The sequence below is a fragment of the Manis pentadactyla genome, chromosome 3 (assembly GCF_030020395.1).
Source record: "Manis pentadactyla isolate mManPen7 chromosome 3, mManPen7.hap1, whole genome shotgun sequence".
Lineage (NCBI taxonomy): Eukaryota > Metazoa > Chordata > Mammalia > Pholidota > Manidae > Manis > Manis pentadactyla.
In genome coordinates this window covers 162290927-162314364 of record NC_080021.1, presented here as the reverse complement: position 1 = coordinate 162314364, position 23438 = coordinate 162290927, and the positions used below count along the sequence as shown (strand labels likewise).

General features: G+C 35.3%; 1 protein-coding gene across 26 annotated transcripts in view; it reads left to right on the top strand.

Moving 5' to 3' along the window:
- PTPRD (protein tyrosine phosphatase receptor type D) overlaps positions 1 to 23438 on the top strand; it is a 1529902-nt gene that overhangs the window by 1341422 nt on the left and 165042 nt on the right. For 13 of the 26 annotated variants that reach the window (XM_057498674.1, XM_057498667.1, XM_057498663.1 and 10 more), the window contains 6 exons: positions 941 to 958; positions 2566 to 2676; positions 6100 to 6369; positions 8596 to 9177; positions 17689 to 17822; positions 20345 to 20489. In XM_057498674.1, coding sequence (XP_057354657.1) covers positions 941 to 958; positions 2566 to 2676; positions 6100 to 6369; positions 8596 to 9177; positions 17689 to 17822; positions 20345 to 20489 — 1260 coding nt within the window. The remainder of the gene's footprint in view (positions 1 to 940; positions 959 to 2565; positions 2677 to 6099; positions 6370 to 8595; positions 9178 to 17688; positions 17823 to 20344; positions 20490 to 23438) is intronic. The other 13 variants (XM_057498672.1, XM_057498671.1, XM_057498666.1 and 10 more) reach the window with 1 other exon arrangement.

Sequence of the window (23438 nt, the reverse complement as noted above, 5' to 3'; positions counted from 1 at the left end):
TGATGTTAAAGCGTCTTGTTAACTGCCTCTTTTGCTTGTTGTCAGCAGAATTGTGTAGATTAGCATTCTGTTATTGTAAATAAAGAATTAATTATGCACATGTAACATAGATGATTTAGTATATAAAGCTTTAACTCTGAAAAAAATTGTACCAAATTATAAGGAATATAATAATATTTTTATGCTGTCTTTCTTCTCTCCGTATTTAAATCTCCAGAATCTATTGGTAAGTGCTTAGTTCTGAAGCGCACTTCACCCCCACTAATTTCCATATTCAGAATATTATTATTTTTATTATTATTATTAATAAAATGCATGGCATGCATTTTACTAACTGTCAGTGTAGACACCAGGTCTCTGTAGTGGCGCACACACGCACACATCCACAGAACTGTTATCGTGAGAACACTGTGTAGAAAAATAAAATGGCACCCAAGTTATATCACACAGCAAGTAGCATAAGATATCCTCTCAACACTGTTTATTTCTAGTTAGTCTTTAGTATTTCCTGTAACAGTATATATATATGTGTGTGTATCTATATATATACTTAAATAGATTAGCCAGTATTTTTCCTAAATGATGTCTTTAAAAAAATATTGTATAATTTAGCTTTTTCTTTTTTTTTAAGAATATGAGGCATCTAAGAGCTAATGCTAACCCTGTATGACCCCAGACCTGAGAACTCAGTTGCTTCTCTGAGAAAGCAATGCTGCCTATTGTGGTCTTTGCCCTCTGTGCTAAAATGCAACTTGCTTTTATGATCTAATAATACTATCTAATATATTCCAGTTTTACCAGTATAGTAATTCAAGTTTCTTTTAAGACCTTATTTAATTCTGTAAATCTAATTTAATTCTTCTCCCCAGCCCTAGCCTCCTCCTTCTCGTACTAATGCTTCTTCTTTCTAATCTTATTTGCATTCATATTATCCACCCAGGTGGTACACCAATAAGAGGTAAGAGTGCTGAACTAACGTTCACAGAATGATCTTACTCATTCTTCCTGTCCTTTCATTTCCCTCATCTTTGTCCTGTTTTCAAAATCATTCCCACAATATGTCCATCAACTTTATTTTTTCCTTTGTATTGTTTGGTTATGATCAGTGACTCTCATATTGTGAATTTTCCTATTCTTTTCCTTTTCTCTTTGTTTTGTTCATTTCTTTCTTTATGAAAATGATTATTTAAGTTGTGATATGCTTCAAAGAAAGCATATCCAGGTCTCCGGACCACAGACCAGTCACAGCGTACCATCTGTCCCTCTTTTTTTTTTTTTTTTTCCTTTTCTTCTTCCTTTTTCCTTTTTTTCTTTTTTTCTTTTTTTTTTTCTTCTTTTTCCTTTTTTTTTGTCCAACTGGAGAAAAAAAAAGATCATTTTTTTTCTTCCTTAGCTGTTCTTGTTCTGGACCAAAGCCAAGATGGTCTGGAGAACAGTGGCAGACATGCAGAAGACAGCTGGGAACATCTGCTTTTTGCCTTTATCTTTCAAAAGGTTTTTGCTTTTGTTCTTCAATGCTTTTTTTCTCTTACTGTCTTAAAAGTCAAAGAATGACCCCCCTTTCCACCTGATCCCACTCGCCTACAACCTGACAGCAAAAGCTTTTTCCCACCCCCCGCTTCTTTTTTTCTTGGATTACTCGCCTCTGGATTTTTGGATCTTCTGTCGTTCAGGCTATGGAAACAAAAGGTGCTCAGTATTCTTGGTGGTATGTGGTATTGCTTGTTTTTCATACTTTGACTCAGTGTTCGTTTCTTGTTTTGTATTTTTCTTGGGGCCTTGTGACACCACACTGCTAATCCCACTGGTGGATTTTGACGGGTGTCTCAGGGGATCCATCTGGAGGTCCTCAAGCAGTGCTTGGTTAACTCTTCCTTGCTGGCACACGCTGTGCTTTTTAACTTTTTGGAAAACCTTCTAATTCAATTGCTCTTTGTTTTTCAGCAAATGTTATAAATGATTGTAAGTCGTGGCAAACTGTCTTTCTTTTCTTAAAAAATCTGCATGTCTTAAGGGAGTTTTGTTTCTTTAAGTAATATTTTCATGATATATGATGACTAATTTTAATTTTTTGCTTTGTGCAGCCTTTTTTTTGTGCTTGCTGCGTATTTTTGCCTTTCTTCAGCAGAAGACTTTCTTGAAAACCCGGCCTGGTTTTTTTGAACGTACCCATCTTTTGCGCCACTTTTGATACCAAAATGAAACAAAACCAAACCAAACCCGAAATTAATCTTTTGTTTTATTTAAAAGCCATACTTCCTTGAAGCAGTCTCACCCATCTTCATTTTATTAGTCTAGGAAATAAGAGTGTTAATTATGCCTAGAAGTCTTGCTTGGGAAAAGAGATATTGTTTTCTTATGCTAGCATTGATGATGTTAAAAAAAATAATCTGTATATGTTTTTCTCATCGCATCATTTTCTGTCTGTGCACCTTAGCAAGAGATTGAATCGACGTTGAGCGGACCTTCACTTTGCAGGGCTTTTCATATTAAGAGGTTTAGCTCTCTGAACTGAGAAAGCCTTCTCTGACCATCTCTTTGGCAATGTATTTTATATCCATACAGGTGCCCTTCAGATCGAACAGAGCGAAGAATCTGACCAAGGGAAATATGAGTGTGTTGCAACCAACAGCGCGGGCACTCGCTATTCTGCCCCTGCCAATTTATATGTCAGAGGTAGGAGTGCCATAACCCTGGTGTCGTTTCTGCATTCAGGCTCAGGGAAGCTGAGATACCCATAGCACCTGTGTTGTTATGTCCCCTATTGACCAAGCAGATTTGCTAATAGTTACAGTAGCTGAAGCCTTTTAGTGATCAGAGAATGAAACATTTTAAACAGTCATTTAAAAAAGTGACAGCTTTTGAGTAGAATCTATCCTGAACCTTGAGGTTTGTAAGTATATTTGCATTTTTACAGCTTGATTTCTATTTTTACCTCGTTGATTGAACTGTGCTTTGCCTTTGTTTGAAATTTTCTCCTTTTCCTTTTTTTTCTGTTGTGCTTTCTCTTCTGTTTCCTTATCAAACCCTGAAATAATTGCTTGGTGTGCTACTAATCAGTTCTCTGTGCGACTCCAAGCATAAAGTTGTTTATGTCTTCAAGACGTCTGTTGCAGAACTGTAAGGATAAAACTGCTAAGTCGAAAAGAAAAAAAAATGCTTCATGCAAATAGCACAATTGAATTACCTTCCTTCTTTTTACACTTATTTTAAACACATAGTATTATGTATGTGCATAAGTCCATGCATATATATATACATATGTTTAAAAAATTACTGACTTTCTGAAAAGTTTAATATTTTGATTGCCATGGAACACTGATTGTATTTTTAAAAAGTGATATTAGTTGTCCTTGGAACAAGAATGAATTATGAGGATACATTCATATTTTCTCTTAAAGTAATAGAAATGATTAATTTCTGAGCTTATGAATGGCTGTGCCTTTCATTTCACCTAGAAAGAAGTATTTCTTCTCCCCCAGTTTTCTCAAAGCCTGTTTCTGTAATTTTGTCCAATGGAAATGCTCTTATTCCTGGTCCACATGTCTGTGAATAACTACAAAAGGCATGGGTGGGGGTGGGAATAGTTAAAAGACTGAGGGCTTTAAGTTACAGGATAGATTCCCTATGGCAAATACCTAGCTTGATTTTGAAATTTTTGTTCGAGATAATTTTGTTTCTGTGGGGATGTTTTTCTCTCCCATCTTTCTCTGGAGTCTGGGGTGGGAGAATATGAAGAAAACCATTTCTTCTCCAAATTCTTTGAAAGCCCCTTGATCCTCTTTCTCACGATGGTGACCTCTTTGGCTGCATGAGGCATGCATACCTTCTTCAGTGGGAAAATTTCAAAATGACGCTAGCTATTTTTTCTAAGACCATGTTAGTCTGTAAGGTATTGTTAACTTTTTCAGCTGAAGTAGGCAGAATTTAGAGCAAATAAAGATGTTCAAGTAGCAGTTGAAAGCCTTGATATGGCCTTTTTTACTCTCTCTGTGTTTCCCTTGTTTTTCTCCTTTCCTCATTTCATTGTGTTCTGCATCAAACCCCCTACATCCCTCAGAGCTGCGAGAAGGTTGGTGTGTTTTTACTTTTTACCCACCTTACAAAACTATTAATTAAACCAATAACAAAGAATACAAATGAAATGAATGTAGCTGCATTGTGGTCTTCTTTTGGTTAATGGTATGTTTTAGCAGAGAATGCCCTGGCCATGGCTTCCTGAGCTTGCTGGTGGGGCTAACCGTGGTGCATGATGGGAGAGACTATGCCTGGGTGCATGGTAACGGGTAACACTTAACTCTTCAGGTCCAGCGAACTTGGTCAGTGTTCCTGCTTTCCTTCCTTCTCCACTCTTCCCTGTCTCCCGCCCCACCTTTAATTTCCATCTCACAAGGATGCCTGCTGCCCATAGAATGACTTTTTGTAGTTGTTCCCCTAATCCCAAGCATGAAGACTAAACTCTCCTCCGTTTTTCTGATATGTTCTTTGACACCTCAGAGTCTATACTGGCTCCTTCTTGCTTTGTGTAACCTGTGAATTGGCTGCAGGAGGCATGCTTAGCGCTCTCTTTACTTCTCCTATGCCTGTCATTCACCCATGAGGCCATCACAGCAAGCCCTCTCGAACTAATCGAGGTTTATCTCAACTTTAAGTACAGCCAAAAAGTTTACAGGCAGAATGATTTACTTGTCATCTCACTGGGGTTATGAGGTGGTTTAATTATTAACTTATTTATAATTTTTAGAAATTGCTTTATTATCCGTATTTAAGATATGCTCCTAACGATATTACCTTTTGGTCTAAAACACTTGTGGTGTAATGTTCTGCTAATAAAAGCCCAAGATGAAACCTATTTGTCTCTTACCCTCTCCTTGTACCATGACCAAGACATAGGTACTTAAACATACTTAAACATGCACATTATCTGAAGCAGGAACACTGAACTGTAATTGCTTGGTGAATTTTTCTGTGTTATGTTGCTTTAATAGGGACCTCTTCTCTTAATGTCATGTCCCACTGTACGTGTTAGATCCAGTGCCCCTCAGTATGAATGTAGGCATAAAACAAAAGCCTCTTGCTGGATTTTGTTGTTGTCATCTATGTTGTTTTGCCTTAGATATGGACTGAATGGAATCCTGAATGTGAAATACCCTACCCCCTCCCTAAATTTGCAGTCCTCACCTTTGACAACCTAACTTCCTCAACTATCTTCCTACTTTGAACCATGTCAGTCCCTAAACCCCTGTCTCAATCACTGTCCTTTTTTTTACCTCCTTCCTTCCTGTTTAGTTCAACAATTCTGTTATTTCTCCTGCTGTCATTGTCTTGGACCCCAGCCATTCTCCCACTGTCCTAAGCATGGGCCTTGAGACTTCATCTTGTGCATGCCTTGCATGACCCAATGCAGTATCTATACTGGCATTGGCTTTGTTTCTTCTTCCGTGATTGTAAATCAGTATGTATATATATATATATATATATTTCTGTGTTTGTTCCAGTGTTTAGTGTGAGGTCTTGAGGCTACATCTACTCTGAGTCTGAAAGCAAATAAATTGCACTTTCAGTGTACTCTAGATGATGTTTCCAGGGCTGGAATGTGACAGTGTGGTCCCCACATATATTCACATCAACTGGAAGTGCACAATGCTGAAGGTGGTTTTGATACTCAACTTAAACCTGCTGCTGGCCTTCCAGTCCCCTTTTCTGCATATACATGCATGCATAGAATCATGGTTATATGCACACATGTATATGTTTTTGTGTTTATCTTATGCATGATGTTTGTGTATTGTTAGTTTGTAGATAGTTTTTTTTTGTTTTGTTTTTGTGGGGCCCTTATAGGTTTGAATCAACTTTTGTATGATGTCTAAGATATGTCTAAGATATCAGTGACTAAACTAAATAATTTTTTTCTGTGTATACACATACCATACTTGTATGGTCTGTATTATCCACAGTTTTTCTTTGTTTGGTGTTTTGGACAATCTGCAATATGTTTCACTTGTTTAATTGTGTCTGTACAGTGCATGTCATATGTTCAATAAGCCACTTCTTGCTTGCCTTGTATATTTTATCATTTTCCTTTGTGTTTTGTTCCAGTTCGTCGTGTCCCACCAAGATTCTCTATCCCACCCACTAATCATGAAATCATGCCAGGTGGAAGTGTTAATATCACCTGTGTGGCCGTGGGGTCACCAATGCCTTATGTGAAATGGATGTTGGGGGCAGAAGATCTGACACCTGAAGATGACATGCCAATAGGAAGAAATGTCCTAGAACTGAATGATGTAAGACAGTCAGCAAACTACACCTGTGTTGCTATGTCGACATTGGGTGTCATTGAAGCAATAGCACAGATCACTGTCAAAGGTATGCTCACTGACCCATGCTTTGAGGGTCTGGGTACACTCAGGTCCCCTGGCTAATGCCTCTACAAAGACTATCCTTCATTAGTGAATTATAAAATGAATCAATTCATCATTCAGTGTTTCAGATGTTAGTTTAATCATATCCATGTTATATTCGATACACATATCTAGGGAGACAGATTCTCTCTTAAAAGGATAAGCAGCCTAAGTAGCAATAATCATCAAAATATTTAACAACAGGCTGGGCCCAGCCACTAACCAGATGGAATGAGGAACACTAGACTTGGTCAACCATTATGGTAGGACTGATGTGTACAGGTTTCCTGTTAAACCTTTAAAAGACTCACATGATAGAAAAATACAAGTAAATGTTAATAAATGTGCAAAACCCCTGAAGACAAAGGAAAATAAAAGAGAAAGCAAGAGTTGAAATCAACATGGTCGAATAATAGATGTCTTAAAATGTTGATGGATCCTACCATTAAAAACCAAAATGCAAGGGGCACTGTGTTCTGTTTTAGCTTTCTCTCTCACTTCAGATGGATGAAGTGGTCAAGAAATAATTTTTTCTTGAAATATGTATATAAAATATAACCAAAAGCTATATATCTCACAGATGTTTTTGACTCAAAGAAAAAAAATTAGTTTATAGGGGTACCAATTGTTTTTACCAGTATTTATGGAATTCTAGAACACATTTGCAAAATGCGTCAGACTGAGGGCAACAGTTTCTGCAAATGTCTGAAGCAATTGTTCAGACTTTAAATATTTTGTTTTAGCTTTAAATATTTGGAGATTTACCAAAGACCTTTAAGAATTCAAAACCAAGAATCCCATTAAACCAATACCATGTTCAACTTATCTTTGTTTCCTGACAATTGCTACTTCCCTACCCTCTCCTCCTCAAAAATACATGAATAAATAAAACAGAAGGGTGAACCTTGAAAGCAAAAAAATGTGGATCAAAACAAGAAAGAGCAACTTTCAGAGCATGAAGAGATTTGTACTGACTCATCCAGTGAGACACTCACTTGGTTTGCATCACCTGGCAGTGTTCAGGCGCTGGGGACACAGCAATGGAGTACAAGTTCAGTACTTTTGAAAAACTGCCGTTCTAGGGAGTATTCTGCCTTTGTGTCGACAAGGATAGCAGGGTACTAAAGGGCTGATTGTATAACTTTCTGGATTTTCTTTAAAAGTCACCTAGTGGAATTCTCCTCTCTTCCCTTACAATACTAGCTTTCAAAATCATTGTCCAGGGTGAGGTCACTAGTGTGAATGATTTGTCTTCTTAATCAGTAGCATTCTGAGTTGTATTCTTCTGCTACAATGAAAGAACTGGGGCTCTAAAAGATGGATTTAATTGCAAGTATTTGTCATGTAGCTACAATTTCAGATATTAGTGGTGATGAATATAGAAAATTATGAAAATAAAATACGTTAAAAGTACGAAATATCAGAATACATTGTGAAAGTAAAATACATTAAAAAGTGATTTGTGAATACACTTTAATTTGGTTCCTTCAGCATTTTTTGAACATTAAGTAAAAAAAGATGAATTTGAAATTAGTTGATTTGAAATTACTATTCTTACTGTACATTTTTGGTTAGATTATTTATAATAATGTTACCTGTGTTTTGAACTGGAAAACAGTATGAGTATTATTCTTCCATAGCACTTTGATACCATTTCAATATATTCTAAATTTGGGTGTTTTCAAGGTTGATTGGTATTTAGTTACAGCATTTACTTCTTGAAGCAAGGGCTAATTGGCTAAGCGTTTGGTGTAATTAATGTTTCTGAGTGTGTTGGGTACATTTCTAAAACCATTACTGGATTAGCTCATTAATCTTCACAGTAAACCCATGAAATAGTTACCCAACTGCATAGAACAGTTCCAGGAATAGTTTTCCCCATTTTACAAATGAGAAAACTAAAACAGGAGAGGTTATGCAGTGCATCGGGGAACAGATAGGTAGTAAGTGGTGGAATCGGATACAAGCCCCAAAGCACAACCATATTCTACTCTCTGGGAGAGCAGGATTTGTCACCTTCGCGTGTCGTCCTGTACTTTCCGACCACTTAGAGGTCTGTCCTGTGCTGTGCTTCCATCAAACCAAATCTTCTGTAGTTGCGCGACTCAGCCATTTCCACAGTAGAGTCTCTGGCTTCCTGTAGCAACCTGGAGCTGATGGGAGTCGCTGTCCCTTTTTTCTCCCCCGCAAGCCTTACCCAGGCCTCCAGGGAGCCCCGTAGTGACCGAGAGCACGGCGACCAGCATTACGCTGACGTGGGACTCCGGGAACCCTGAGCCTGTCTCCTACTACATCATCCAGCATAAACCTAAAAATTCGGAGGAACCTTACAAGGAAATCGATGGGGTGGCAACCACACGCTACAGCGTCGCGGGGCTCAGCCCCTACTCAGATTACGAGTTCAGGGTTGTGGCTGTCAACAACATTGGGCGCGGCCCCCCCAGCGAGCCTGTGCTGACACAGACCTCGGAGCAAGCCCCGTCCAGCGCCCCGCGGGATGTCCAGGCACGGATGCTGAGTTCAACCACCATCCTGGTGCAGTGGAAGGAACCTGAGGAGCCCAATGGGCAGATCCAAGGATACAGAGTTTACTATACTATGGATCCAACTCAGCATGTCAACAACTGGATGAAACACAATGTAGCTGACAGCCAAATCACTACTATTGGCAACTTAGTTCCCCAGAAAACGTACTCTGTCAAAGTCCTGGCTTTTACCTCCATCGGAGATGGTCCTCTTTCTAGTGACATACAAGTCATCACCCAGACAGGAGGTAAGTCTGGTTCTGGAGTGGGGAGGAGGAAGGGCAAAAGCGACAAAGCTAGTATACATTTTAATTTCTCAGGTTGAGTTTCTAAGTGAGGGTTTAAGGTAAAGCATCTGGAAAGTTTTTAAGTAATACATTTACCATCCTTGCTTTTTAATTTTCTGTACCCAAATGACTTAAAGACCTTTTTTGCATGAGATGGATGAATACATCCTCCGTGCAGAAGAATTGTGCTTCTTTACAGTAGTAACTCCAACAGAATGGTCTCAAAAAATTAATTTAATTTGTGAAAGATTGGATGATCCAAAATGAAGTTAAAAATAAAACCATTTCTCTGGCGATGTGGGATATCTAACGGCTTATGTTTGCTAGGAATCTACTTGCTTGAAAATATTCTCTTAATAGCTTTTTTATTTTTATTTTTATTTACATGGTCTCAAGAGTGAAGAAACCTAGTTACCAAGATCTAAGATCAATTTTGGGGCCTGATTCACCCATTTTACTGGATATTAGAGTAGATGGCAAACTATTTTATGAAGAAAAGTTCAAGCCTGCCAGTGGTTTTGTTTTCATCAGAGGATATCAGAACTTTCTTCTAACATTTGTTCTTGAACCTCTGAGAGCTTGCATTTCACTGCTTTTTGTGGTGGCACCTTTTAAACTTGCTTTAATCTGAGTATTTTGGCAATATGCCCTGGTTTGTTTGGAGACTCTACAGAAGAACTACATTATTGGAAATAATATCTATAATCTATAGGTGTAATTCATTAGTAACCTTGGGAATTAGTTAATGAATTTTCTCAGGTGTCAGAATCAGGTAAATCTATGTTAACCACCCCCTGACTTGTTTTCATGTCTTGAGTTCTATATATCATAGGACTGAGTATGTTTACCTATTTGCTCCAGCTATTAGAAGTCTCAGAACATATTTACAGCTTGCCTGGCTTTAGTTTATTTTCATACTATTTATTTGGTTCTTCCTGGTTTGTTCATAGATTTATTATTTTCTCTAATAGTATGAAAGATTACCTATAAATAAATATATATTTACCTAAATTATACCCCAAACTATCCATATGTCTTCCCTATTTGGTTTTTGTAGTTTTATGTTTATTTACTAAGTTAATATGCAGAAAAGTATTGTAGATTACATTTTCCATAACTGTCTCATTAGAAATCTTATGAATCTTGTTCTTCTTGAGTAAAAGTGGCCATTATGAGATTTCTTTTTTTTTTAACTTTTTTAGCAGCTCCAAACCACTAAAAGATATAAAGAAGCATGTAAATTATATACCTATACTCCACTTTTAGTTTTTCTGATTTTCAGCTGTAATATTTTCTTAAAACCCTGGTCTTAGAATAATATACTCAGGGTTTAAATCCCAGTCTACCACTGTTAGGTCTATAACCTTGGGTAAGTTACTATTCATCTATCTGAATAGAGGTTAGGGGTTGTATTGGTGTTCTAGGGCTGCCATAACAAAATAGCCCGTACTAGGTGACTTAAACAATAGCAATTTATTGTGTATCAGTTTTGGAGGCTGGAAGTCTGAGATCACGATGTCATCAGGATTGGTTTTTTCCACGAGTTGGAGGGAGGATCGGGCCTCGCTCCAAGCTTCCAGTGGTTTGTTGGCAGTCTTGGGTGTTCCCTGGCTTCTGGATGCATCACCCTGATCTTTGCTTTCGTTGTCACATGGCTTTCTCTCCATGTGTGTCTCTCTGTGTCCAAGTTTCCCCGTTGTGAAAGGGGACAAAAATCAGAATGTTAATATCTTTATCTGGATGATACATGAGTTACATGAATCTGCACATATGTCAAAATTCATTGAGCTGTACACTAAAGATTTTTGCATTTTATTGTATGGACTTTAATATAAAATAGTAAGTCAAAAGAATAAAATGAATTATGTTCAAAAGACACAAAATTCATGGAAAGCTCCCCCTAAAAAAAAAAAAATTTCCCCTTTTTATAAGGGCACCAGTCATAACGGATTAGGGACCAGCCTAATGACCTCATCTTATTACACCTGCAAGGGCCTTATTTTCCAAATGATGTCACATTTTAAGGTTCTGGGGATTAGGAATTCACCATATTAATTTTTGTAGGATATACTTCAACACATAATAGGGCTATAAATTATATAATGGGTAGAAACATAACTTAGTAAATAATATATAATCATCATCATAATAATGACAACTAACATAAACCAAGTGCTCTGCTGTGAACTTTGTGTGTATTAATTCTTGCTACCCAATTAGATAGCTGTGGACTATCCTATTTGCAATGAGTAAATTGAAGAGCAAAGAAGATTTAAGATACAGGAACTTGCTTTCAGTCATAAGGTTAGTGGTGGGGAATCAGAATTTAAATCTAGGCACCCTAGATATTTTGTAAGCACCATTATCTTGCAAATTAATAATTTGTTAATGTGATAGTTTTAGTGTCTACGATGTTTTTGTACCCAATAGGTACTCAATAGACTCGGGAAACATGGTGTATCATTTATGGATGTCCTTACTTAAGAATTACATATAGTTCTAAAATAGTGGTGGCTATTTGATTATTCAAATACAAAGGTACATAAACCTTTTAAATATGAAAAAATAAGTTTATCTGTAAAAAGTGGAAGGGATACCTTTTTCATACAAGGTTATTACAGTTGATCACTAAATTTGGTTTCAAGTAGTCTAACTATAAATTTAAACATAGAAATCTGTAATACTTCATAACTTTGTTTTCTGATGAAAGAAAGACTTAGCTATCTAAGAAACCAAATAGTTCCTAGAATTAAATTGAACCTAAACATAAGAATCCTTGGGAATTATGAGAATCCTTATATTCAGAACACAGTGACAGACAATGCCTTCAGTTGCAGTTTATTGAAAGATAAAAAACTGATGTTTAAATAGACCATATTTGATTTTCTGTATTGCCAGGGGATATAATGTAACATCGATCATAACTCAGTGAAAGTAGTATTGTGATGGGGGCAGTTAATGTGATCCAGGGACTCTGAACTTAGGAAAAATCTACACGAATGGGTCACTGATGTATTAGAATAGTTATTCCTAGTCTCCATTTGACTTTCTTTACATTAAGATATTTCTAAGAACCTTCCATAATACTTGTACTTTTAATACCCATTCATTGAGAAGATACATAATGGCATAATGACTTAAGCCTACCCAGATCTATAGGCTGAAAAAACCTTCCGAAATAGCACAATGGTAAGATTTGTTCTCCAGGCTTAATTAGCAAAGGCCATTTGATGTTAGTGGACACCTGTCAAATACAATGGTGTCAGTTCTGATATAATTAATGTCGAGCTGATCCTTTTCTTGTTGCTGACTCTCTAATTCTTAGGACCATTGCTAGGCAGAAGCATAAAACTATTATGAAATATTCTTTCAGAGATGTTGTATTTAAAATTTAAAGATGTGGTTATTTTCACAGCAATTTCAGCCTTTTTTTTAACTGATCAATATTCTGTCTGAATTTCTCAAGCATATTTTAAATTTCATATCCAGAGAGATGTAAGTTTTTATGTCTTCTATATCTGAAAAATGTTCACTATCTTTAATTCTTTGGCACTAATATTCCTATTTTTGTTTACAATCAAACTCTGAAGAAACTGTATTTAGTAACAAAGTGAGTTTAAGAAGAAAGCTATCACTTTTGATCTTATCTAAGGTTACTGTCATACATATTAATACAAATGGAGGATTGATGTAAATTTGTGTATTTCTAATAACATAGAAAATCAAAATATTATGTATTTTATAGTCACTAAGATTTTCCCTTAATTGTGAATATTAGTACAGTTGAAAAGATTTTGTCAAGGTGATCTTAAAGTATGGATTAATCTTCCAAATTTTCTGTGGCTTTAGCTTCTGTCATTAGTCACCTGCAACTAGTTCACCTTGAAAATACATGGACCGCATGGCCACTAACAAGGGAAGTATTTATAGTCTGCTAGAAAAAGATCCCCACTATTAGAAAACACATTCAGAAAAGATGTCTTCTCATACAGTTTTCTTTTATTGATAATTATATGAACATAGGGTAACTCTATTTTATTAAAGAAGTACAAATAAGACTCTGATAAAGAAATGTAATAAATTATATCTTAAACCTAATGCATTAAAATAAATGTTGCTTGATGCTCAGGCTAATTGGAGACATTCTAAATCTGTTAAATAGTAATTTCTCTTTTTCTTTCTTTAGAAAATATATCTGACCTCTAATTCTTCTATGTATTTAATACGTTCTTGAAAAAAGTCTACTGATTTACATGTGTGTAACTAAACAGTGTATATCTTTGGAAGGAAATGAATTATATAGTTACTAGCAGGCAGTATCAACATTAAACATTTTAAAGCTAACTTTACTACAAATTCTGGGCATTGCAAAGTTGTTCTAATATAAAGCTATGACATTTAATGACTGTGCTTTAGGCTTCTAGAGTTTTATAAATCATTTCATTGGTCTCTGTCAACAGGCCTATAGAAACAAACTTGAAAAAGACTGATTTTCACTAACCAAAATTATGAGCCCAATTTAAATGCTTTCTCTAAAGAGTTTTAATAATGAGTAAAGGAGCTCTGGGCATAAATACAACTGTAGTAAAATTTAACTTCTTACTGATATTTAATGGCAGTTGAGAGTAAGATTTGTGCAGGTGCTTGTGTATTAAGTACTTATTTTGTCAGTGATGAATTTGTGGCACTTACCAATCAGCCGCCTTGTTTTGAATTTCATTTTGTTTTGTTTTACCACCACTGTAAGTCTGCCTGTTGCTTTTATTGTTGTTATTAACATTATCAATATGCTAGATACCCACATTTTAAAACATGTACCTTATTAAAGCACTAGATATTTTAGCAATAGTGGGCTTTCTAATCTCTTTGGTAATATTTCATATTTATAGTATGGCTAGGTGAAATTGTTGTTTAGCCATTTAATATGTGCAAACCTTTTTCTCTTTAAAGATATTCCCTAAATTTTACTCAAATATTGAACTTTTGTAATATCAGCATTTCTGATGAAATGCAGATTTTTCTTCATTTCCTTTTCATTCTCCATTCTTCCTCCTTGAGTTGCCCTCATATATTTATAGAGTATCATGGTGGTACTACTCAAATACTCAATCTTATTTAAGGGAATTGATAGCTCACGTTTTTATTTCCTTGTGGACATTAAATAAGTCACCAGGAAGAAGGAAATAATGATAACACACCACTTTACAGAATATAAGGATTTCTTAAATTTAACTTTAATTTTAAAGAAAAACCATTATTTCTATTTTCATTTCCTCTTTCTGTATTAAAATTCTAAATTTGCTTTATAGTTAATAGTATCACCTCTCTCTCTTTCCTGGAGAATGTTTACACTTAAGTTTCTGGATGGGCGCTTTTTATTTGCCCATGGGTATCCCAGAATCTCACATTTTCCCATAAAATTTATGTTCAGTTAATTGGTAATGGAAATGTTACAACAAAGAAAAGCTCTTAAATAAAATAGACATAGACAAACAGAGGTACATGAATATAAAGAATGCCAGTAAGTTTGAGTTGTAAAGACTGAAAGCATTAAAACAATTATATATATACACAGAGAGAGAGAGAAAGAGGGAAGTAGCAAGGAGAAAGTACAAATATAAATGTTAATAGAACCTCTGTAGCCATAATATTTTGCATAAAAATCCAATTGACAGGCGATGAAGTACCCCGTGTATCCAAGTGGTACAAAGAACACAAATATGACAGTTTGGAGTCCCCTAAAGTGCTTTCTCATATATATACATTATGATCATTAGGACTAACATGTTTGGGGAATATAAAAATAAATCCATTAATTTCACAGTTTTTGGTTTTTTTCCTTTGAAGCGTCAGCTTCATGGTGATTGTTTTGGCTATAACTTAATGCCCCTTAGGAAGCACTACGTATAGGTGACCCCTCAATTCCCAGGAAAGTCTGAGTGGTGGCACTCAGCATTTATGAGCATAGAGCCAGATATAATAAGATCTTTTACAGCACTGGTCTTTATGCTGGATTTTGCCTAAAGACACATTTTTTTCCCCTTATGTTGTTTTGAATTAATTTCAATTAATGCAATTAACTTCCAATTATTAAAAATTGGAAGATTTTACCCAGAAGATTCATGATCAACTTCTGTTTAAGATTCAGAGGCTCAGGCAAGACTGGGCCCATATTCTACAAGGCAGAAGTCTCCTGGCACTGAATGTTACTGACCCCTTCAAGTGGGCCAGGAACTGGTCAACCCAGGCCTCTTTTTAGAAGTCATACAATTTCTATCTGCTTTACTATTTGCCTGTTTGTTTTTTATTTCCCTTTGTTCCTTTTTCTCTTGTTCTTGCTCTTTTATCTTTTTTTGTCGCTGTCTTACAGTCTGAGTGACTGTGTTAGGTCACCCACTGGGCAGGTACATAAAAAAAAAATAGGTACCATGTTCAGAGTACCTTATCAGAGGCATCAAATTAATGAGTGTCTCAAGGCTATGATGCAATAAGGGAGGAAAGATGATGAATGCAGTTTGAACTGTGAGGCAATGGTTATTGGTGGCCTTTAGCAGCAGTCCAAACATGAGTGTCTGCACGTGTACACAGGCGCACACACACATTAACAATTAGCAGAGCAGACAGAGGAATAAAATGATAATTGGGAATCCTAGAAACCATTCTCGTAGATCTATTTAGACTTGAACCTCTTCTTAAATAAAAGGTATTTTTATAGTTATACTACAGAAAGATGACTGCAAAAGGAAAGTCAAGTAATACATTTTGTATTTCTGAAGTCTTTCTTTCTCATGCGATTGGTGCTTTAAGTATTAAGAAACTGATATCCTTCATCAGCTACAAATTATATTGTTTTATATAGTTTCAGTATTTTTACCCATTTGCTAAAAGAACTGTAAATATTCTTAATTCCAGAGAATTAAGCATAGCATTATTGTTCATGTTTTTATTAACTACACATAGAATTTTCAAGTTTACATGTGGGAAAATGAGCATATGTTCAACTTTATCACTCTGATACATGCCACAGTATCAGACAATGATCAAAGTTTTATTGGCCAGTGAGGTGTGGGCACCAACCTTTCAGAGCAGACATTGGCCAGGAACAATGTAAGTTAACTGTGCTGAGTGATACCCTGAAGTCCATTAGCCTTGTGAATGAGGGAGGAGGACCTAGTGGGATTAGGTGTTAATAAGGAGGTAGGCGTTGGGAAAACTTATTCTAATACAACATTTAAATGAAGTGTTTTAAACTAGATTGATATTCCATTCTTTATTACATCTGATTTATAGCTCTTCCAAATTGTCTTACATGGGTTATGAGACTAATACGAGAATTACAGATGGCCTCTGTTAAATTACTATATTTCTGATAATAAAACTAATTATAGCAATACCATATGACACAGTAATTTTACTTCAAGGAATTTATGCAAAGGAAAATAAAATCACTGTTTCAAAAGGGTATATGCATTCCTATGTTTAATGCAGCATTATATACAATAGCCAAGGTATGGAAGCAACCAAAGTGTCCATCAGTAGATCAATGGGTAAAAAAGATGTGATACATATACACAATGGCATATTTTATTCATCCATGAAAAAGAAAGAAAGCTTGCTTATAAGAAGGATCTAGAGTGTATTATGCTAAGTGAAATAAACCATGCAGAGACAGACAAATACCATGTAATTTCACTTATGCAGAATCTAAACAAAACAAAACAAACAAACAAAACAGCAATAGATTTATGGACACTAAGAAGTGACTGGTGGTTACCATGGGGAGGGGTTGGAGTGGATGAGGGTGATAAAGAGGCACAAAATCTCAGTCATATATAAAACTAGTCATGGGGATGAAAGTAAAGCATAGAGACTATAGTCAATGGTTCTGTAACATCTTTTTATGTTAACATATAGTAACTACACTACCTGGGGTAAGCATTTAATAGTGGAGATTACTGTTGAATCACTGTGTTGTGCACTTGAAACCAATATAACACTGTGTATCAGTTGTACTTCAGTAGTGCTTCAAGTATTAAGTATAAATGTATTCTATGAACTTTCTAATTTGTGTAGTAATTTAGCTCCATCTCACTAGGGAAAATATTAAATTTATATTCAGTCTAGTGTATTAAGTCATTTAAAGTCTTTTAGGGATTAGAAGTAATTATAAGTGACGGTTGTGGGTTTTTGTACCTCTTTCACAATGTGGATTGGTAATCTATATCTTGTACAAATATTTATTTATTTAACTCAAGGACAAGGACAGTCTTCATAATATTGCAGTTAATACCTTGAAGGAGTAAAAATGGCCTCTACATAAACAAGTTGACTTGGACAATTTAAGGGACTGAGCTCCCCATTAAGCTCATACATGTGGACACATTTTGAAATGTTTACCACAGTTGCTCTAATGGAGGAAGTTAGAATACTCATGGTGATGGCGAGCTCAGTCCTTCGTCTCCCTGTTTTTAGTACCAGGGCAGCCACTAAACTTCAAAGCAGAACCTGAATCCGAAACAAGTATTTTGCTTTCTTGGACACCACCACGTTCAGATACCATCGCCAACTATGAACTGGTCTATAAGGATGGGGAGCATGGAGAGGAGGTAAGAGTGTACTTCTCATTCTCTTAATCATTTACTACATGGGGTCACTACTCTACTTTTGGGTAGTTATCCAAGTCCTATTAAAAGGTCAGGTATCTCTAGAGGAGCTTGGTGGGAGATATTTATTCATCAGAAGTGGAACAAATGACCAAAAATTCAGAATGGTGATTTGAAGTCTTTGGTGGTGGACAGGGGTACCAAAACAAAACAAAACAAAAAATAGCTATTGTTCCTGTTGGAACTCTTCTATTCAGTTTTTCAAATTTCTTCTGAAAGTATCAAGTTGGAAAAGACTATATCCCATGAGATTTGAAGACTTTATTTATTTATCTTCTATATTATAGTCCCTAAATCACCAACACATAACTAAATGAGCTCCAACGCTTTAAATTGATGAATTTGTCCAAACTGGTTTCAGAAAAAGTTGTTGCATAGCAAGTGTATATTTGTGTGCTGAGAATTGTTTGATATGAATGTGAATAAATGTAGTGTTTGAGTGTGCTATAGCAAATGAAGCATCAAGTAGACTGAAGAAGGCTGGAAATTATTGGTAGTTACTGAAAAGAGAAACAAAAACCAATATAACTAAGACACATATTAATAGGCATTGTTTTAAGGGTTTCACATATATTTACTCAATTCTCACAGCAGTGCGATGAGTTATCCTCTATTATTAATCCATTTCACATATAAGAACATGGAGGCAATACAAAGTTAAATAATTTGCCCGAAGCCTCACACTACTGAATAGTGGAACCGAGATTTGAGTCTAGGCAGTTAGGTTCCAGAATCTGTGTTTTTAACTGTGAGTTACACTGCCTTTTGGACACACTCTGAGCAGATTATGGAAATCGGTGTGAAGATACATCTCACCCTTTCAGAATGAAATAAATGGTAGTTATGAATATGTTTACTTTGTTACCATGAAATCCAATGAGGAACATCAGGACAAAAACGTTAGTAAAACTGTATGTTAAAACTCAACCCACACAGGCCATTTTTAATACCCGTTAGCATTCTTTATCTTAAAAAGATCTTAACAAAGTTAAACAGCTCCTAAGTTCTGAAAGGCTACATTTGTAAAAAGTTGCATACTAAATGAACTGTTATCAATTAATTTGTGGTGTATCATTTTGAATACTATAATAAATTCATGTGACTTCTATTTTATTTCATGTGTTTGAATTGAGCAGAGTCTCCGGAGACCAGGATCTAAATGCAGTGCTTTTAGTTAGCAATCAAAGCCAATATAAATTAAGCACCCCAAAAGTGACATAGTAGAAATGCTGATATAACTTAACTTACTCATGCTATAACTCTTGTTGTTCTTACTAAGACATATATAGCATTACTTTATTTCTAAACCCTTACCACTACCTAACTAAAAAACAAAATAAAATCAGTAAAGGAGAGAGGCAGTCTTTTGAGTATACTATGGGTGCTTGAATGTTGGCACACCTACGCTACTTTACAATTGTTTATGTAGGGAATCCTTTTTTTTTTTCCTTCTTATTTGGTAACTCAAAAATTTCTGAAAGCTTTTGTGTTTGTGAGCCAGAACACCCTAGGGATGTTTCCTCTGGTTTTATATTTGAATTCCCCTTGACTGATTTCTGTTTTTATGAACAGCAAACCCTGCTTGATAAAAAGCCTTAAGATTATTTATGTCATTACTAGATTACAGATTATAATTTATTTTAAGGTTTACTGCAGGCTAATGTTCATCCTGTGAGTATTTATAGATGGCTACATTTTTGCTGAAGTGCAAAGGCAGATTTCAAGCACAAAAAGTAAGAGTCATAACATTCAAGTAAAGAAACCTTATTTCAAAAGCCCTTTATGATGTTAAAATTTATAGAAAAGTTTGTGGTTTTTTCCTAGCTGTGTGCTCTCTACTCACAAAGAAAAGAAAGTTTTAGAATTATTTTAAATCATCCTAGACTAATGATACAGTTGCGTATAAATTATCCAGTGTTCTAGTAACTAACATCAGATCATTGCAATTTCAGATCTCTTATAGCAATCTCTTGTAAATGGTATACTGGTTTCCATTGCTACTTCTAGCCATATTTCTTTGCCCTTATTTAGATTGCAGAAGGTCATGGAAGATGAGCTTCACTAGAAATTGCACATGTTGGGGATGTTCTCCCCTTGGGGCAGGTGTCATTTTCTATTGTGGGCTGTGTCACAGCAACACATGTGCCTTAAGGTAGAACACGGTGGGGGGTGGCCTCTCCATCTCCCTCTTATCTGATGTATTTGGATAACTGTGTCTTCATTAGAAAGATCTCTGACTTCTCTTCCTCTGGTTGCCTTATTTGCTGTAGAAATTTGCCTTTAAAAATTGATAGGTTCATTGTATAAATCCCATAGTCGGGTCCCTGACACTGTTGATTCTGTTTGTGATATTTTGATGACATTATAGGCCTGATGACAGAAGTCTGAGGTTCTAGGCAGTGTGATAAAAATGTTTGCATGAATATTAATGAAGATGATGAAGTCCTCTGGTTACTTATCCACAGCAACGAATTGCCATTGAGCCAGGGACATCTTACAGACTGCAAGGACTGAAACCAAACAGCTTGTATTATTTCCGTCTGGCTGCACGCTCTCCTCAAGGCCTGGGTGCTTCTACAGCTGAAATATCAGCTAGAACCATGCAGTCAAGTAGGTGTCTCTCTTTCTTACTTTCTGCCCTTTTTGCCCTAGGAGGTATTAGAAGCTTTAACCACACCAAGGAACAAACTGATAATTAATATGTTTAGTGGTAAGTAGTCTCCATGCTAGCAAGTGCCTAACATTGGGAGTTCAAGTTCAATGGTGAACTATGGAAGTTTCAAACTTGGCCCGAATAACAGATCCCATTGTCTCAGTTCTGAAACTGAAAGACTTCCACAGAAGTTAGGAGACCTCCATTAGAAAAAGAGATGAAAGAAGTTAGATTAGGTCCTGTCTAATGACTTATAAGACTTGTAAAGCAATAAACTTATAAAGATTTATGAAGTTCAGGCTGAGAACTACAAAATAATCAGAAGAGGCTTAGCAAATTAGAGAGAAAGCAAAAGATCAAACTTTTATGATTTTAAGCACACAGGTTTTAACTTTGATAACAAACAAGCCTTTATTTCATGTATTTGTACCTGCTCACAGGAAAGCTCAGCTCTTGTGATTAGTTTGTTATTAACTCTGCAAGCAATGTATTTGGAAATTTGGAACATTCACAGAAAATCTGTATTTGGACAAATTTAGGAACAATGGAATAATCACATTTGCAATCCTAAATTGTATTTTGTTTCCTCAGGTTCAATTTTTTTTTTGGAACTGTTAACCTAAAGCATAGCTCTGTTTATCACAGTGGGAATTTATTGTGTCCAGGGAAGATTGTTTTATGTAAAGTATTTTATGGTAGATTGTTTTTGATGGAGAGTTTGGTGGCTTATAATACTGTTGTTTGCTCTTTATTAATAAGTTTCTATAATTAGTCTATTAAACATTTTCCTCGAACAGTTTTATGGACTTATTAGATTTTTTACTTTATTTTATGTGTGATTTTTGATATAGTGACATATGCAATAGGTTTGTAAAATATAAACACATTGAATTTTGTAAAGAGGATGCTCTATTGGCCTAACTTTTAGACCTACCAGAAAACATGAAATTCACTCTTTTTAAAAGGTGAATTTCCTTTCATATAGAAACTTGAAATCTTTCAGGGTCTTTTTGATGATAAAATTCATATTCTTCCTCTTTCTCAAACATGATTATTCATGTGAGAAGTATTAGGATTTCATTGCTTAATCCATTAGTCATTATAGCTTATTCTCTTTCTTTTAAAAACTGAAGCATGTAAATTAATGCAGTTTTGTATCTCTGCTTTGAATTCCAGGCAGGCTAATAAGTATTATTATAGAAGATAATTCTTAAAATGAGACATCTTATTAAAAGAAATGTGACATGCTTCAGTATTACAGTTTGCATGGTTTACAAAATTGACTTTTTTTTGCCCACAAATATGCATACTTAGACACCTAGGAACAGAATGGACTTTTTATAGCCACATCAAAAACTTGTCTACTCTTTATTTTATTAAAGTAAAAGTTTCAAATGGTGTTGAGCACATTTTCACAGAATAGGAGGTCCAAAGGTAGCAATGTAGTGAAAACCAAATTAGCTTTTTAAAAAGAATCACAAATGAGTCCTTGCTGTTACATGAACAACTCAATATATTATGAATAATGATAATGCATATGAAATAGTTTTATAATTTGACATATAAGAACCTGTCATCAGAATCAATAAAAATGATAGATATTCTAGTGGTTTTGCAAATCTTATTGCAAATTTACAAGGCCGTCTTATGAGGATTTCCTTTTTGTCAGTAGAGAGTTTTTCATTTTGATTGACTAGTGCAGAACACAAGACATGCAAATTAAAAAAGACTGATAATCCTCTAACCGATTTGATACACCTGACACTACATAATATTAAGATCTACAGAGTCTAAGGAAATACATATTCAAATAGAAAAACAAATTAGAAATGATTTACTCACTCTATTATGTATATTGCCTTAAAAAGATATATGTTTATATTTGTGTATCTTGTATCACTTTATCCTTTCTTAGGAACATAGATTGTTAACTTTAAAAATAATTTGTAATAATAGTTGTATTGCTTTTTATTTTTTAAAAAATTTTTCAAATAACAGTTATTTGAAAAGTTTGATGGAAAATAATTGCTGTTAAAGTGAGTAGGCAATAAGAAAGTTTATCTTTCAACTCTTCTATAAACCCTACTTTACATGAATAATTACGTACAGGATGAAAGGAATTTTGCACATCATTATATCTTTTCCAGATGGTTCTCAGGATTTTTGTTTTTAGGCAATTCTTTTTAATGGCTGTGTTGTTGACATTTTGTAAGGGATAGATGATTATTATTGATTTTACCAAAATATGCTGGTGGGATCTAATTCTTCACTAGCAATGGTGTCTCAAGAAGTTATAATAAAAAAAGCTGAAAGCTGACATAGGGTAAGTACAAGTTACAGTCAGAATCAACAAGCCTGCCATTACCTTCGGGTAGGTAACCTTGGACTATGCATTTTCATCTTTTATTGATTCTGCATGCTCACTGGATATGGGCTCTGATCAGTGTTAACATTGTTCATGAATACTGGTCAGGCAGATTCAGTTTTTCAGATGTCGGAGGGAACCCTTTTATGTTTGGGCTTTTATTCCCCACCCCCACTGCCACCTTTTTTTTAAAATTAGAATTGTTGGAAGGGCATTAACAGTTATTGCAACTTTTAATGCTTAAGAACCCTTTCAAAAATGAGTACTGTATATGAATCACTCTCATTCTAGAATGTAGAAGTGAAATCTTGAAATGACATCTGTGAAGCGTCGTCAGACTCTCATGTACTAAATCTTGCGCTGTTTGCAGCTTTTTTGAAGTTGGATAGTCTGTATTGTAGGGCTGGGGAATACTGAGGGATTGGTTTAGAAGAAGAATTAAATTGCAGGTAGGTAATTTTATTTGAGGCTCTATTATCTCAAGGTTTCATTTTCACATATTCCCCCCACCCATTATTTAACAATTATTTTTGGTCATTAT